The sequence below is a fragment of the Centrocercus urophasianus genome, unplaced genomic scaffold (assembly GCF_019232065.1).
Source record: "Centrocercus urophasianus isolate 14NV4802_14NV808 unplaced genomic scaffold, USGS_Curo_1.0 seq_10, whole genome shotgun sequence".
Lineage (NCBI taxonomy): Eukaryota > Metazoa > Chordata > Aves > Galliformes > Phasianidae > Centrocercus > Centrocercus urophasianus.
Genome location: NW_024884142.1, coordinates 40,574,375 through 40,591,635, shown reverse-complemented (window position 1 = coordinate 40,591,635; position 17,261 = coordinate 40,574,375). Strand labels below are relative to the sequence as shown.

Genomic DNA, 17,261 nt, shown 5'->3' with positions numbered 1-17,261 from the left:
CAGTCCCTGTACCGAAATTGAGCTAATATGCAGTTAAATATTCAAGAAACTCATGAAGAACATTCTTGAACCATTTCTAGCAGCTCTGTGGAAAAATAGAGCATGGGTTTCTCTCTGGATAAAGACAGCACTGCTCCAGGGACAGTACTCCAGCTAGTAAACTAGTAACAGAACATGTAAGCACACTACATGTGAGCTGAGCCACATTTCAGCACCATCCTCTTTCTCCCCATCACCAAGTGACTTGTACCAAGTCTAAATTAACTGTAAAATAAAGCAACACAGTACAGGTGTGACATCTGAGAGAGGATTCCAAGCTGTGAGTGAGCAAGGAATGAGATTAATCAGGCACAAAATTAAGACTCTTATGACGTACCTGTCCTCAGTGTTTGCCAATGAGCTAGCTTTAGATAACTCTTCAAGCAGCAGTTGGACTTCAAACAGCAATCTGCTCAGCATGCTATTTTGGATCTAAGCCTAAAACATCAAGTCAGGTGATACTCCAAGGGACTGCAGATACCCATCTTACAATTCTCAATTCTAGTCTGCAGACAAAGCGCTGCATTACTTTAGTACTTTCAGACAGTAGATTATATCCATACCTCATTGACACTCAGATATTTTACTCAAAGAGAAAAGCTCTTTTCTACAGCTACCTAAGAGTTAAAGTTTCAACTCTTCTTTGACTCAACTGAATCAAATGATAACAAACATCAAAGATAGGATCTAAGCTACACTGTATATCTAAGAAGCACTGAAAAAAGTTGGACCAATTTCATTTTCCACCTTTAAATATAATTTATTGCTTAGAGGAAAAAAACAACTGGAAAATCACAGTATACCATAGATTTATTTACATCTACGCATACAGATTATCACACTGAAGACACAAAACACATTTAAGAAGAAAGGCTGGAATTAAGCTTTCAACCATTTAACATTTCTTGCAAACTAGCAAACCATACTACTCTTCAGATTTAATTCAAGTACCATCAAGTACAATTAAAGATTTTTAAGAAGAATATTCTCCATATCACAGAATAAACTTGAGTAAATAACTCATTTGTTCTTATCCTAGCTATTTGTGCCCTCTGGTGGAAGTACATTTACTCTGACCATACCAAGTAAGTCACAAGTAGTTTGGGGGACAGCTTTAATACACTGATAAGTCTGGCACGAAAAATTTCAAACAGGAAAGAAGAGCTAAAGAGCTTAACTTCACTGAATGTATTACTTGCATGCATTATTGAATGCATACAGCAAGTGAGGCAGAAAAGGATAAAGATAATGGAACATTTAATTTCAGAAAGTCCAGTTCTTACCTGATCTAAACTGTCCACAACCCTTGCACACAGGAGGGCTCCTGGTAGATCAAAATAATTATCATACAGATAGTATTTGGCTGGAAAAAAAACACAAACAACACCTCTAGTTTTTAAATATGTATTGTATAGTTTACAAATAAATAATATATTTAAATAGTATTACTAGCTGTTACTTGAATTTTATGATAATAAGCATTATTTGTTTCCCAACTTAATACATTTGTTAGGTTTTATTTCTATTTATTCTCATAATTGGCTGTTGGCAACAGTTACCTTACACCAAAGCAGTAAGATTTTTAGGAAACATTTTAGGATTCTAAAAGTTATGGTGGAAGAGATGGAAATGAATGAGTCTTAAAAGCCAAAGCAGTGTTGCTCAGCTATTCCAAAATATCAGTTTCCCCAGCAATAAGAAATACTGTGAGTCTGAGAAGCTGTTTCAGAAAATTTGACAGGTCTTACATAGAATCATAGAATTACTAAGGCTGGAAAAGATCACTAAGATCATCAAGTCCAACCATTAACTCATCAAACATGTGAGCACAAGAGAGATCAACTCTTACTGACTACAGCCCTCCTTAAATAACGTCTGAATTTAGGGTATTAATGGGAATTGAAACCATTTGGAAGGTTTTTTTTTTTTTTTTTAACCCTTCTCCTCTGCACTACTGAGAATTGCACTATATTCCCCTTGCTGATCTCACAAAGTATTTCCTTTCAATAACACTGACCTAGTCTGTTATGAGACTGTTGAATTGCTTCACTTCAGTGATAACAGAGCGGTTTTATTTTGAAAATGCCACAACAATACAATTTGTCATAAAGTGAAAGACAGCGTAAGAAATGTCAAGTGACTTTGAAAGCAGCATCTTATATCTAGCATCTATAAAATACAAGTCAAAATTGAATGAACCAAAACGAAGTGGACAGATGCATTTTATTTACCAAATAGGATTATTCAAGCATCATTGAAACAAAATGGGAAAATAAAAGCAATGTTTCAGCATTTCTCAGTGACGTTTTCCAGCATCCCCAGATTTCAACGAAATTGCATTTCTAGCTGTAGAACTTATCTAAAATGTCCTTCCTATTCTGATGTTATAGTTGTTTATAAGTGGCACACTGTACAAGTGTCTCATAACCTGTTTAACTTCGGATTTTGTCTTTCCTTCATTGTCTAAAACAAATAATTTGCAAGGAAATTCTTTAATGTCTAACTTCTGGGCAAGAAGGCAGGATCCTCTCTGGATTCATTTCACCCTTGGGCGGTGCTTGGGTATTTGGTTTGAATCATCTAATACAAAGGCTGGGATGGATTTCCTATAGCCCTGTCCTTTGAAAACACACGCTAAAGACAGAAACTTAGCCCAGTGAGAAGCATGCTCACATTATTCTATGATGCCCCAAAACAGAACAAAAAAGTCAGAAGGGCGCAAACATTTCTCCCAGACTAAGGTCATGTTCAGCAATTCTTTTCTGGGAGTAAAAGTGATTTTAAAGTAAATTTAGATTCAAGTAAATTTAAAGTAAATAGAGTAAAATAGGTGATGCTTTCATTGTATTAATGATCTTGTCTGTGCTGTCTCTTATGTATACTACATAAGTCAACAAAACAAGGACTAATATTCATGAAAGAGAATTAAATAATGAATGCAAAACATTTCTTTTGTACATATAGCTGAGGTACTTTCCTACCCAGCTGCAAAAGATTACCTGCAGTTTAGTGTAAGGATGACAAAAGAGTTTATGACAGCAAAATGGCAAAGAACATCTCTATCACACAGGACAATGCAACTATCAGTGAGCATTTTTTCCTTTATGTGCATCACTCACAATTACTAATCTTAAAGAAAATTTGAGATAAAGTACAAGGTGGCTAGTAAAAGTGGAAACCTAATTACAGTGCCTTCACAACACGACTCCCATCTTAAAATTAAACAGCTGCCACCACAAGATGAGCAGTTGTGTTTCCATACCTGCTCTGTTAATTGCACTTCCAGCTAGGCCTCCAGTAAGAACACTGACAGCAACATGCCAACAATTAAGACAAACTTGATTTTTTTAAAAAATTATTCTTAAATGAGATTGAGATTATGAACTTCACTACTTCAACAAGAAACAATGTGCCCATCTCTACAACCAAAACACACCTGTACTGTTAGCTTGTTCATTACTTGCCTTGTAATTGGTGATTTAATCTTAAGTATTAGAGGTTAAAAATATAAAAACAACCTTTGCCCCAAACACTCACATATTTCAGTAATTCTCATCCCAAATATTTTTTTAAAATAGATTTAGGATGAACTAACACTACAATAAACACTGAAGGGGCCAAAGCAGTTTCACAGACCAGGACATTCTGAGGTAGAGCTACCTGAGCGGGAAAGCATTCCACTGACTGTACTAAAATGTTTCCATTCCCTCCTTCCATAAATCTCCAGGATCTCTTCAGATGTCATACTCCTAGTGCCATGGCTTGCCCTGTTTGATGCATTATAGAGAGAAAAACAAAAGGTTAAAAACATTCAGACTACATCTAGAAAACAGTAATGAATTGCAATTGAATACCAAAGTGCATGCAAGTTTATCTTCACTTGAGCTCACAATTTGAAGTTTGCTAGGACCTAAGCTTTTAACTTATGCACTACAGTCCCCAGTATAAGTTTTAGTTCACAAAGGTCTGGTTGGCTGAGGGCATGGATACTGTGCCTCACCTCCTAACACAATCACTCTGTGTTGCTCGAATGTTCTCAATTGTATGAGGACATTATACTTGAACTTTCAATATACACTGCACAATAAAACACAGAGCAGGAAGCCTATACACCATTCTGAAGCCTGGTAACATTCACAAAATGCAGGGCAGGACTGTGATAAAATTCTAGTTTGAGCCCTCAAAGCAGCTATGTAATACAGAAATAGGTACAAGCCTTTTAGGGAATTAAAAATCCACTAACTTGACCATCAAACTGTGCCCCTAAAGAACATACACAACCCAGTTTTGAAGGAAACAGGAAATGCTAGGATAACTAATACTGTAACACTCTTCCCTTTACATTAATATATCCTCTTGTCTTGAATTCCAAACCTAGCTCTTTGAAATTCATGGTACTAACTGAATTTCTGTACGCATAAGAAAGACTCACAGATATTTCATTCCTTATTTGATAGAATCATAGAACAATTTGTGCTTGGGAAGGGACCTTTAGAGATCACTTAGTTCCTACCTGCCCTGCCATGGATGGGGACACCTTCGAAGAATTCAATGAAATCTGATTTCCCCTAGCATCTTCATGGGTTTTTTTTGTTTGTTTGTTTGTTTTGTTTTTTAAGAAAAAAAAAAAAAAAAAAAGGAAATATGAAGATGTACTAAAATTATGACTCAAGGGAAAATTCATTTTTAAGAGGAAAAAAAGACTTCCCCAAGTGAATGTGTCAGTTTCTATGCTTAATTTACCTCAGGCTACTTAAGCTACATGTAGCAAGTCTGCAAGAATTTTGAATATGTATGGTACAAAGACAATTGCTCTGTCATTAACATTAGTCATTAGCATTGATTGACTCAAGTTACTCAGAATTCAAAGAAAAACCTTACCCTGGATCTTAGCAGAATTGGACAGAGTACATTGGTAGCCACTGAAAAAAGTGAATTTAGTTTCAAGATCAGTATGCACTCAATCTTAGATGTTTATAAAAAACTATATATTCTTCCTAGCAGCTAATATGGAAATATTATGAAAATACTAGGTTTATAACATTAAGAGATACTGAACACTAGTTTACCCAAGAGTATTTAAATTTTTACATAAATGAATATATATTGAAACCAGTATTTTAGATGTTTAATAAAACTGAGGTGACTTTCAAAAAGAGGATAAAATGTTCACGTTTGTTTAACAATAAACACACGTAATCAGTATTACCTCAAAACTGTTCCGTCTTCCGCGAGCTTCAGGAAGTTTCCATCTTCAAAGTCCAATGCCAAGCCTTTACAACTAAAAATAATTGTTGTTGTTGTTTGTTTGTTTTTTAAGGAAGAAACAAGAAAAATGTTTTCAGAAGAATGCCTCTTTGTATCAGAATAGTGAAATGCAGTTACAGAAGCTATATAACAATGCCACTTAAAAGCAACAAATCACAACCCCTCAAGCACTCCCATGTTTGAAAGTAACGTATGCAAATACATATCATTACAGTGAGGGCTGGATTTCACTTACATAGCAAATTCCTACTAAATAAATCCAGTTCCATTGTTCTGTGAGTTCAGTGTGATTATTCATATAGATAGGGTTGGGGGATTAAGGCCTGAACATATACAACTAAGAAATGTGATGTTCAAGCCACTATTAAAGAAAATTAAATACACATTTTGACTGTACCTCCCCTACTTACTACTGCAACAGTAACACCAATATAAGGAAGAGAGAGATAGAACATCATTCTCAGCGAGACAACAGAGTATCTAAAGAGCATGTGAAGAGAGGCATTGTCAGGCTAGTCTGCACTCACAAGGTGAAGGGTACACAGAGTAGGACAGATGTGCCACAGCAGTTCCTAACTCACCTAGTAAATTCACAACTTTCAGAAAAATGAACTCACATTTACTTAGGTTGTTTGAAAAATGAGAAGATTCTAGATTCTAGATTCTATTTCTAGAATAATATTGGAAAAGATAAAAGAAAATGGAAAAGTAATGCTTTCTTCACTCTGTGTTATATGGTACCCAAAGGAAAGATAATATGCTATGAACTCAGCTAGCAGACTATCCTTTCACGCTCGACACCTGGGTGATTAGCATCAATGTGATGCTACCAGCACTATGGGCTTGCAGATCCTCATCAAGGAGCCCCCAGCTTCAGGATGGAACCAAGGTAGATATATCTAAATGTTAACTAGATTTCATGCCTCAGAGTCCTCAAAATATGAGAAATACAGAAACCCTGGTTATCACATGAAATTTGCAATCAGACACGTTTGGAAACTCACCAGTCAAATACTGAATTGTAAAAACAACTTGAAAACAAAACACCTGTGCTTCTCCTAAGGAAAAACAAAGCCGAAACAAACAGCAATAACCTGACCTTCAAGTCCCCACACTCTTGCCATAGATTATAACCTATAAAAGTTGGAACATCAGTGATTCACATTAAAGTTCCACCTCAGATACCACTGAATTCAAACCAGAAACTTGTGTTTTAGTTTCTTACATTACAGCTTTGTGCCTAAAGCATCACTCAAGGGCTACTTCTTGGCATGTCACCTTTCCTCAGTTCCTGAGAAGACTGTTGGGATTATTCTGCCTTACATAAACAAAAACACATCTGTAAAGAGAAACATGGAGATATGACTAAATTCTGATGGTTACTGTATTTACCAGTTAAGGGTAGAAGAAAAAGGAGGTGTATCTCAGCAAGTTAAACCACAAAGTTTTTTGTGAGTTCATAGAAAGCACAAAGCAAGCTTGAATATTCAGTTGTCTCTTCAAAACATCATATTAGAAGTATTTCAAGAGAAATACTTATGGTTTTAAATACTTGTTGGAAAAAAAGTGAAGTTACCTATTTGGTCTGATAGTCTTAACAAACGTCTAAGAAGCTGTTTTCCAAGCTTCATAAAAGTATACTACAAATAGTATAAAGGAAGTTATAAAGAAAGTTTATGTTATTTTCAACATACTTACCAGAAGTCTAAGCTTTCTGGATTTAGAGTCAGCAAGTCTTTGTCGTAACCCTTCTCCGTTACCAGATACTGAGCAAAACTATCATATATTAGCTATAGATGGGAAAATAAAATAAAACAAAAAATTAAAATGGTATTAACTACATTAATTAAGGTATCTAAAGATAATGCTTTCCCTGGGAAGATGTGAACTTTAGTACCACCAAAGAAGAGGCAAACAAGGAGCATGGGGGACCTGCTCCACAGCATTTTACCAGTAGTGCCTGAGTTACTTCTAGTAGGCTGGAAAACAGCTCAAGATGCTCATGCAATAGTTCTGGGACAACTTTTGTAACACAGCCAGACGTATAGCGTTCTACCTTACTGCCCTAGATTTTCAAGACTACTGGGAAACAAAGATGCTAAGCACCCAAAGCCAGTCACTACTTCCCCTTCCAAGTCTTTTTTTTTTTTTTTTTTTTTTTTTTTAATGTCAGGTTACCCTGATTCAACAAGTAGCACCTGAGCCTATCAACAACTGCAGCTAGTAAACACAGAATAATTGAATCACAGAATGGCCAGGGTTGGAAGGGACCTCAAAGATCATCAGGCTCCAACCCCCATGCCACAGGCAAAGTCACTAACCTTCACATCCAGTACTAGACCAGGCTGCCCAAGGCCCCATCTAACCTGGCCTTGAACACCTCCAGGGATGGGGCATCCACAGCCTCTCCGGGCAGCCTGTTCCAGCACCTCACCACTCTCTCTGTAAAAAACTTCCCCATGATATCCAACCTAAGTCTTCCTTCCCTCAAATTAAAACCATTTCCCTGTGTCCTGCCATTATCTACCCTTGTAAAGAGTTGACTGCCCTCCTGTTTATAGGCTCCTTTAGGTACTGGAAAGCTGCAATGAGGTACCCCACAGCCTTCTTTTTTCCAGGCTGAACAAGCCCAGCTTTCTCAGCCCGTCTTCATAGGGGAAGTGCTCCAGCCCTCTGACCATCTTTGTGGCCCTCCTCTGGACCCTCTCCAACAGCTCCTTATCTTTTTTGTACTGGGTGCACCAGACCTGGACGCAGAACATTTTAAACATTCCTGATAAAACATATTCTGAAGAAAACAGCAACTACTAAGTAAAAGATTCATAAGGCCAGAAAGAATAAGTGCTAAAGCCTAGCACAACATTCAGCCAGTTCTTACTGTAATGCATTAGTGAGGTTGCGCAAGTAAATCTAAGCAGATAATGCCAGGTCCCTTTTTCTCATAGTTATTTCATTAAAACTGTTCTCCCAAAGTTGCTCTTGGAATGACTTTGAATAGTGAGAATGACAAACAGTAACAACTGCATCTTCTGGTGCTCATGCCAGCACTTTAAAGTACGTTATTGGTCACCAGTAAGGATATGCGCAAAGGGCATGTGACAACCAGCCGCTGCCTTGTGAGAAGAGTGAACAAAATTTGAGAAGTCTTTTTCCATAAGAAAAACGCCTCTCTGCAGGATATCAAACACCATCTTAGAAAGCAATGCAGTTTCACAGAACAAGGCGCATTGCACCTTTGTTACACTTGTTTCTATAAAAACAGTTATTTCTGTATGACACTTAAGAACATCCATGGGGCATGAGACAGCTGTGCAGCATTCTGACCTCAACAGAAGGGAGCCTTGCAGATGGAACACCCGAGACTGAAAGGGGCCGAGCAGAAAAGAAGTGCTGAGGCAGAAGGTGCAGCGCATGCCATCAGGCTCTGACAGACAGCAATGCTGAGGCAGAGATGCTGAATGCCCTCATGCTCACCGTTCTAAGCACGACAAAGTTTGCCACGATCCCCTACAGAAAGCGCTATGCACTTCGAACCGCCTGCTCCGGCGCGGGGGGACTCTGCCTTTCTCAGCACCACTCCAGGCAGGAGAACACTTCGGAGGCGCCGTTTCCAAGGCAAAGACACGGCAGTACCCCCCAGTCGGGCTGAGGCCTGCCGAGGGAGCGGGCAAAGAGAGAGGCTCCCGCTTCTCCCCTCCTCTCACGTTTCCCGGTGGCTCCGCGTCCCCCTGCGGGACTCCCCTCGCACCCGAGACCCCCGCCGGCCCCGCACGCCCTCACTCGCACTTCCGCTCGGGCGGCCGGAGCGAAGCGGGCAACCCTGGCTCTGCGGCCGCGCCGTGCCCGCACTCACCGTCGCGCTCTGCGGGAGGTGGTAACGGCACAGCGTGTGATCCAGATCGAAGCCCATCACCTCGCAGTCGGCCAGGGAAAAGTACTGCTGCATGGCCGCGCCGCCACCGCGGGAGGCGGGCGGAGGCGGAGGAGGAAGAGAAGGAGGAAGGCGCACGGGCGGTGCTTCCTGCGGCGCGGGGCGGTGCGGCCGCAGCCACTCCGCCCCGCCCCGACTCCGCCCAGCCGCTCCGCGGCCGCCCTCACCTGCGCGGAATCCGGCCCTCAGCAGCAGAGCTGGGAGGCGCAGGATAGCCTTGTTCAATCGCTGAGGTTAAGAAAAGCCTTTCTCGCCGAGATCTCGTGCGGCTGGGAACGGTGGGGATCCCGCTGAGTTCTGAAGGTGGACGCACACAGAGTCAGCGTGCCGAGGGCGCTTCGCTGGGCGTAACGAAATGCTCCGTTTGGAGAAAAGCAAAACAAATGAGAGCTGCACTGAGTTAATTCTGTTCTCTGTGGTTGGATCTGTATGCTCATATTTCACACCATTTAATTTGGAAAACACACACACATATATGATTATGTATATATATACATATACATATATATGTACTTCAGTATATATATCTGAAATATATTCATGTGTCATTATGTAAACAGGCTGCTCCGAAAGTAATACCTCCTACTTTATGATGTTGGCATACAGAAGGAGAGATTCATCCAGGATCTTGCATGCAGCAGTGGTCTCAGCCGTCAAGATGGGGGAACTCTGAGCAAGAGGTCATTTTTCTTCCCCAAACCTCTCACTTTAGGAAACATGGAGCATATTCCTGCCCCACTGGAGTCAATGGTGACAAATTTCTATCGACTTCAGCAGGTTCAAGTTAACTCAGTTTATCTGACTTGAAAATTGTAGCAATAGATCATAGAATCGTAGAATCACAAGATCCTACTTTGGGAATTCTCCTGTTCCAGAAGGTGGTTTGTTTTTGTTTTTGTTTTCCCAAAAGGCCTCATGTAGCTTAACAAATTTTGTGTAGATCATAGCATTTTAAATTTATAGTGTTGTTTTCCATGCATGCATGTTTATGTAAGCTCACTACAAAATCAATTTAACATGCTATAGTATTGGAACAGCTGGAGTGATCACTGTACTTGCCATCAGAAGCAATTATGAACATCCAGATTTTGTGAATACTGCACAATAATAGTAGCAGTAATGAGAAGCTATCTCACAATTTACAGCACAAAAGCACTTTAATTCTAAGTGACTTACAGTCATTTAAGCAATGGAGCAACTTATCAAGTTAAATTTCAGGTATATGAGGCTGAAGGTTAAATTAGAACTGTGACAACAGAAAATACAGAAAATGTTGATTAAGGGGATAGGTTTTCATATCTGGGAAAGAAGAATGCAAATCAAAGAATATCATCATCTTCAGTATCTCAGCACCAACCTGATAACAGGAAGCTCCTAACAGTTTACTTTAACCAACAGCCCAAGGTTTGTTTCTTTCCCTTTTGTCTGAAAAGCTTTCCGATGTCTCACAATTTCTTGCTTTCAGATGAGTCCTTCAAATGTCCTGACAGCCCACAGTAGCATCTTTTTCAGAATGATGCTGTGTTTAATTGAAATCCCCCATAATATTTGGGACATCTTAATATGTTAACAGCATCCTTTCAAATTATTTTTTCAGTTCAGTACTGACAGTCTGATGGCACCATGGCCAGATCAGGTGTGTCCACATAACTCTTCCAGTGCCTCACCACCCACAGAGTAAAAGATTTTTTCCTTATATCCAATCTAAGTCTGCCTTCTTTACGCTTGAAGCCATTTCCCCTTGTTCTATTACCACAGACATTGATAAAGAATCTGTCCCCTTCTTTCATGTCACTCCCCTATAGAGATTCAAAGGCCGCTATCAGGTCACCTCAGAACCTTCTCTTCTCCAGGCTAAACAGCCCCTACTCTTTCGGCCTCTCCTTGAAGGAGAGATATTCCATCCCTTGAATCAGTGGTTGATGTGGAGCCTCCCTCCATGGAGATATTCAGGACTCATCTGGACACCTACCTGTACAATTTATTGTAGGAGACCTGCTCTAGCAGGATGTTTGGTCTCAATGATCTTTTGAGATCCCTTCCAATTCCTGAGATTCTGTGATTTTGCCTTTCTTTGTGCCTTCCCCTACTTTCAGCACAGGACAGGCTCCCACCACTTTGTATGTTCAGAGGGTGGGGATAATAACATGTTTCCAAACAAGGGGATTGAGTGCACCCTCAATAAGGTTGCAGGCAACACTAAGCTGGGAGGAAGTATTGATCTGCCTGAGGGTAGAAATGCCCTACAGTGGCATCTGGACAGGCTGGATAGCTGGTCTGAGGCCACTGGGATGAGGTTCAACAAGACCAAGTACTGGGTCTTACACTTGGACTACAAGAACCCCAGGAAATACTATAGGCTTGGGGCAGAGAGGCTGGAAAGCTGCATGAAAGAAAGGATCTTGCTGTATTAGTCAACAGCCAGCTGACCATGAGCCCGCAGTGTGCCTAGATGGCTAATGGCACCCTGGCTTGTATCAGAAATGGTACAGCCAGCAGGAGCAGGGAGGTGATCGTCTCTGTACTTAGCTCTGTTGAGGCCACCACTTCGAGTACTGTGTTCAGTTTTGGGCCCCTCACTACAAGAAAGACATTGAGGCCCTGGAGGGTGTCCAGAGAAGGGCAACAAAGCTGGTGAGGGGTCTGGAGCACAAACATTATGAGGAGCAGCTGAGGGAACTGGGATTGTTTAGCCCAGAGAACAGGATGTTCTAGGAAGACCTTATTGCTATCTGCAGTTATCTGAAAGGAGGCTGTGGTGAGGTGAGGGTCAGCCTCTTCTCCCATGTAACAGTGATAGGACAGTGGAGAATGGCCTTAAGGTTCAGGCTGAATATTATGAAAATTTTTTTCTCAGAAAGAGTGGTGAGGCAGTGGCGCAGGCTGCCCAGGGAGGTGATGGAGTCAACATCCCTGGAGGTGTTCAAGAACTGTGTAGATGTGGTACTGAGGGACATAGTTTTGGGGCATGGTAGGGATGGTTTGATGTTGGACTAGATGATCTTAAGTGACCTTTTCCAACCTTAATGATTCTGTGATTCTGTGCCTCAGAGTACAAAAGCAACCAGGTTGAGTCCAGTGACATACATAAAGGCAAAGGAACCCTGCCAAAACTCCTACACTTAAACCTCACTTGTTTTTAGGCCTCTGATGAGCCTCCTCATGGTCTTCGTGTCCTTTGTCGTAAGGGGGCAGCAGTACAATGCAGTGAGGGCCTCCTTGCCGTCATTTGCCAACGATCCTCACTCACGCTACTCTGCTTTACTTTCATCAAACTTCGGCTTTACTTTCCTGAAGCTGTATAGATCGACTTTGTGAGTTGTTTGATTTTTTTTTTTTCTTCCCTAGGCATGCATTTTCATCCATTTATATATTTAGGTTATAAGATTTTAATTTTAGAGAAAGATCCCTCGTACTATGCAAGGGTGTACAAAAGTGATATGCAAATATGAAACAATAATTTGAAGAAATGATACATTTTCATGTTAGACAAGTAGCACTTGCTTACAGAAAAGTAAAGTCAAAACATTCATAATAATGGCCATTTGTTTTTTAAAAAACAAATGAAGTTACTTTTATAATAGAATAAATCAATCCAAAGAGAAGTTTTGTTGTTGTTGTTGTTTAAAAAAGAAACAACAGTAAATAGCACACTGCTAAGAGCAAGAGCTTGAATTTAGCACTTGTTTTGGCTTTTAACTCATTCAGTAATTCTATGCACAGATAGTAGTCTGCTTTGCAGTCCTGAACTTGACTATGTTTCAGCCCTTCAGCATGTCCATCACTGTGGAGATGTGATGCCTGGACTCTTCACAGCACAATTTCTCACAGACCTGGGATGACAGAACATCATGGTTTTATGATTTTTGGTTATTGGTATTCCACATCACAGCATCATGTAGTGCACTGGGAGTGAAAGAGTTAATGCTCCAGGTCTGGATACCTGTCCTGGAAGAAAACTACTACATTCCCCTGAAGACTATTTGCTGTTCTGTTATCATTTCAGCTCACGGGGAACAGATATAAGGCCTTCATATGTCACCTGACTTTCTCTTTTCCCTTTTTCCATCTTTCTCTCTCCTCCCTGCTGCTTGACCTGACTGCGCATCTCACCTCAGCGTTATGGTGAGGCCTTTCCACATTTCAGACACTGTCTCTCATTATATTTGATTTGTTAGCCCCAATTATATTATAATAATAATAATTATTATTATTATTAGCCCTAATTATATTATATTGTATTATAGTGTTATCCTGCATTCCAATATCTTATTTAGTAAATTAGTTTGTTTCTCCTCAGATTGTTGCCGCTGTTTTGTTTTGGGGCCCATCTCTCTACCCTTTTTCCCTTATCCCCTTTTCCAGAGGTGTGGATCTACAGATCCCTCTGCCCCACAAGTCACAGAACTGTGTTGAACCAGCCCACAGCCCACAAACCATTGACACACAAGGACTGAGCTGAAGGCTTAGGGTCATCTGAGAGGCTACTGAGAGCTCCCATTTTCCTCTCTGCAGCCTCTGGTAGCCCCCAGACAAATGCCGTTATTGTTGTAACTTCATTCCCACGTACTCACGTAGACCCACGTATCATCTTCCTCTTATATGTGAATCGATACTCAAGATTCAAATAGGATGAGTTGCTTTGCAATGAGGCTGCTATACCTATTTAAACTCTAAGTGCCCAGGGAACTTTAAGCTGGACTTCAGTCCTGTCTCTGCAATCACACCTTCAAAATAAAACTCAAGAGTAGTCAGTGGTAGTCACACATTTGCCACGTTTTTTGAGGATTTTCAGTGAAATGATACTTCCAGTGGAATTCTTCAGGATTAAACAGGGTTGTAGGATTTGTTGCTATGTTTTTAAGATTTGCACACTTAGAAGGAAGCAGATTTTTTGTGGAAAACTATGGAGGCGTAGTCTAAGCATATACAGAAGAAGGCCTCTGACTTTCATTACAGAGTGATGCTTCAGTGGGCATAGATCTGACAACACTAGCTCTTTTCAAGGATGTCCTAGTTTAAAAGAAAGAATGCTATGAAGAATAGATTTATTTGAAAAGCAGCCATTAGTTTTTACTATTACTTTAGCAGTCTTTAATGTTTAGCAAAATATCACCTAATCTACAAGGCAGCCCTCTGTGATGCACGTGCTGCAGGTAGAGAAGACTATGGAACATATATGTCTGTTGATCATAATCTAAGATTTGACTGAATTGCAGTGATTTCAGAAACTTTACTGTATTTTGGATTATTTAGTAGCCTTTTTATATGGCACAAAATAAACATGCTTAAGCTTTTTTTTGTGGAATCAAGTACATAAAATATCTAACATCTTGCTGGGAATAGGACATCTAATTACATCTAGCACCTCAGTACAGCACTGGTTACATTCTCTGCCTCACTACATGGAAGTAAGACTCACACTGCTAAAGAAACAAGATTCTCCAAAGCTAAAACAACAAGTTCATTAAAAATTTATAAAGACTATAATCCTCTAGACACTCAGAATCTTTTTGCATACCTTGAGGAGCCTTCAGAAGCTTGCTTATGGTTCTTACTGGCTCTCTCAGATCTTGTAATCCAACTCAGGCTGTTCCCAAGCAACATGAAAGAAGGAAACTAGAATCAATTATTTTGTCAGGGTGATTAATAGCCACAGCTGATAGCTAAACTCTTAGTAATTGTATATTAAAAACTCTGAACAGTTGTCTAGCAGCACTTAGAGAGTTTGTTCTTTTTGAGCTGGATGGATGCTACATTTAGTCAAAAAAAATCGTAATGAAAATAAACACTTTTTAGGAAATACCAAACTATACTTCCAAAGTATGTATTTTATGAGAAGAGAAATATGCAGCTCCTATGATTTATGGAACTTCATCTTGCTTCTTCTATATTTTCTTTCTCTACATGCCATTATTTTAGTTTTGCAATTTTAAGAATGAAATTCAGAGTGGGATTTTTAACTTCTCTGTCTACATTTCCTATTAATTCACAGTGTATTCATATGCATGTACAACTTAATCTCTTTTGGTTTCATTTTCTTCATCAGTGAAATTGGATTAAATCTAGTTCAGACATTTGGAGGATTCTTGCATCAGTACATCACAAGCATGTGTTTCAAGCCTGATACTTTTTCTAATAATCACTTAAAAGGCAAATCTGAAATATATCACTGTGTGTACAGCTAGTGGGAAATGCCACAACTGTAAAACTACAGATTTAAAGATAATAGAACTATGAAAGACCTAAAGGCAGTCATCTTCTTGCCCTGCGGTAGGATCAGTCATCCCTAAAGACATCCCTAATAATCAAATGTCCAACCTCTTCTTAAAAAGGAGCAAACAGCCATTGAGAAAATTTCTTCCAGTGTTTAGCAATTCTTACATGCAAAACATTGTGAGTTTTCTTCCCATTTAGCTTCCACGTCAAAACTAAGTCCTTGTTGCTGTAATGCACCGTTTTTATTACATTTGGTTGTATTCCTAGCAGATGTAGGAATCATATCAGCATGCATCAGTTTTCTCTCTGTCTGAAGGCTGTCATTCTTTGCATTCCCACAGTCTTTTTGTTTTTGTCCTGTCCTTCCTTTAAGATTGAATTGTTTTAAACCCTGTATCTTTCATTCTCAAAGTGGATAATATTCATTCATTATCAAATTGCTCCTTATCTCTTTTTTTTCCAAAACACAAGATCAAAAACTGAATACATTTCTCCAAGTTATCCCTTACCAAAGCTGAGTACAGCAACAACAGATACAAAGTAATTTTACACAGCTATTTGTGTAAAGTAATACATGAGCTACTTATTCATTACAATCATCACCCCATTAAGCTTTTCAAGATCAAATTCCAAACTATTACTGTGATGAGTAGGGATATATATATTTTTATTCATCCTTTAAAAACGTAATTTCTTAATGAGTGATTGATGTTCTATTTAGGAAAGATTTTCTTCTGTATGTGTTCATTACTGAGTGTACTGGACACAGAGAGTGATGTTCTTCAGAGCTACAATAATAAAATGCTGATAGCAATGCTTATGAATCTCAAATGTAAGAGGGTATTTTGAATATAAATTGCATTTGATATTTACTGTTCTACTTCTGCCTCTAGAGGGTGTCTAGTAATTATCTGATAAAAGGATAAAAAAGGTATGTTGAATTTTGATAGCAAGGAGAAGAAAAGGATCTAGAAGAGTATATTCTAAAACCCTAAGTATACACTAACCCTCAAAAGATTCTATCATATTTATGTAATTTTTAAAGGATTTTTAGTCTGCTTTTTTTGTCAAGTCTGTGAAGAAGGTCAGTCATCTCTTCTATTTTTTTTTTTTTTTTTTTTAAATGATGTTCACATTTACCTATGTCATTGAGCTTACTGCAATTCTCAGAGAGAGGAGGATTTTTGATAGTGTCTAAAGCTGTGCAAACAAAGAAGAATATTAATTTATAAAAATTTTGTCAAATAAAGAGGTTGTATTGTTTTGTCTACAGTAACAGAAATATCTGTCACAAGTGCTCACTATATGTGAGCATCACTAAAGGCACTTACTTTCTAGCCCTTTCTCTTAGTCTTATAAAGACCTCATCTTCTATGTTGGATGTTTTTTGTATAGCATCTTAATACATATCTGAGAAAGAAAGAATACAGCAGAGAGAAAAGAAGGAGGAAAATACATAGAGATGATAAAACAGGTAGAAAAGAGTATGGAAACAAAAGGAAAGTAGTGAGGTTTTTTTTTTCTTCACGTTGTTTCAGTTTCATTTGTAAGACTTTTTGAGTGAACTGAGGCTACACTAATGTAAACATAATAAATCCAGAATGTTCACACCTTTCCTATCCTAAAAGACACTGCACACCACTTTACTGGCTGAGGGCTGTATCTTGAACTTTTTCTTTGATGGGGAATCCACATATCACCACTCCACGGAATGCTGTTTTGACTCTGGTTTGTACTGATGATACTATATCTCATCACTGGCAATGATGCAATCCAGGAAACTGTCACCTTCAGTTTCATATTG

At 39.1% G+C, this 17,261-nt stretch overlaps 1 protein-coding gene across 2 annotated transcripts in view; it reads right to left on the bottom strand.

Moving 5' to 3' along the window:
- The window catches only part of NT5DC1 (5'-nucleotidase domain containing 1), a 117,801-nt gene extending 108,496 nt beyond the window's left edge, over window positions 1-9,305 (bottom strand). For both annotated transcript variants that reach the window (XM_042809893.1, XM_042809902.1), the window contains exons 1-5: window positions 9,161-9,305; window positions 7,006-7,097; window positions 5,249-5,320; window positions 3,700-3,806; window positions 1,323-1,402 (exon numbers count right to left, since the gene is read on the bottom strand). In XM_042809893.1, the coding sequence (XP_042665827.1) occupies window positions 1,323-1,402; window positions 3,700-3,806; window positions 5,249-5,320; window positions 7,006-7,097; window positions 9,161-9,253 (444 nt within the window). In that variant the 5' untranslated portion in view covers window positions 9,254-9,305. The remainder of the gene's footprint in view (window positions 1-1,322; window positions 1,403-3,699; window positions 3,807-5,248; window positions 5,321-7,005; window positions 7,098-9,160) is intronic.
- Window positions 9,306-17,261: the final 7,956 nt, after the last annotated feature.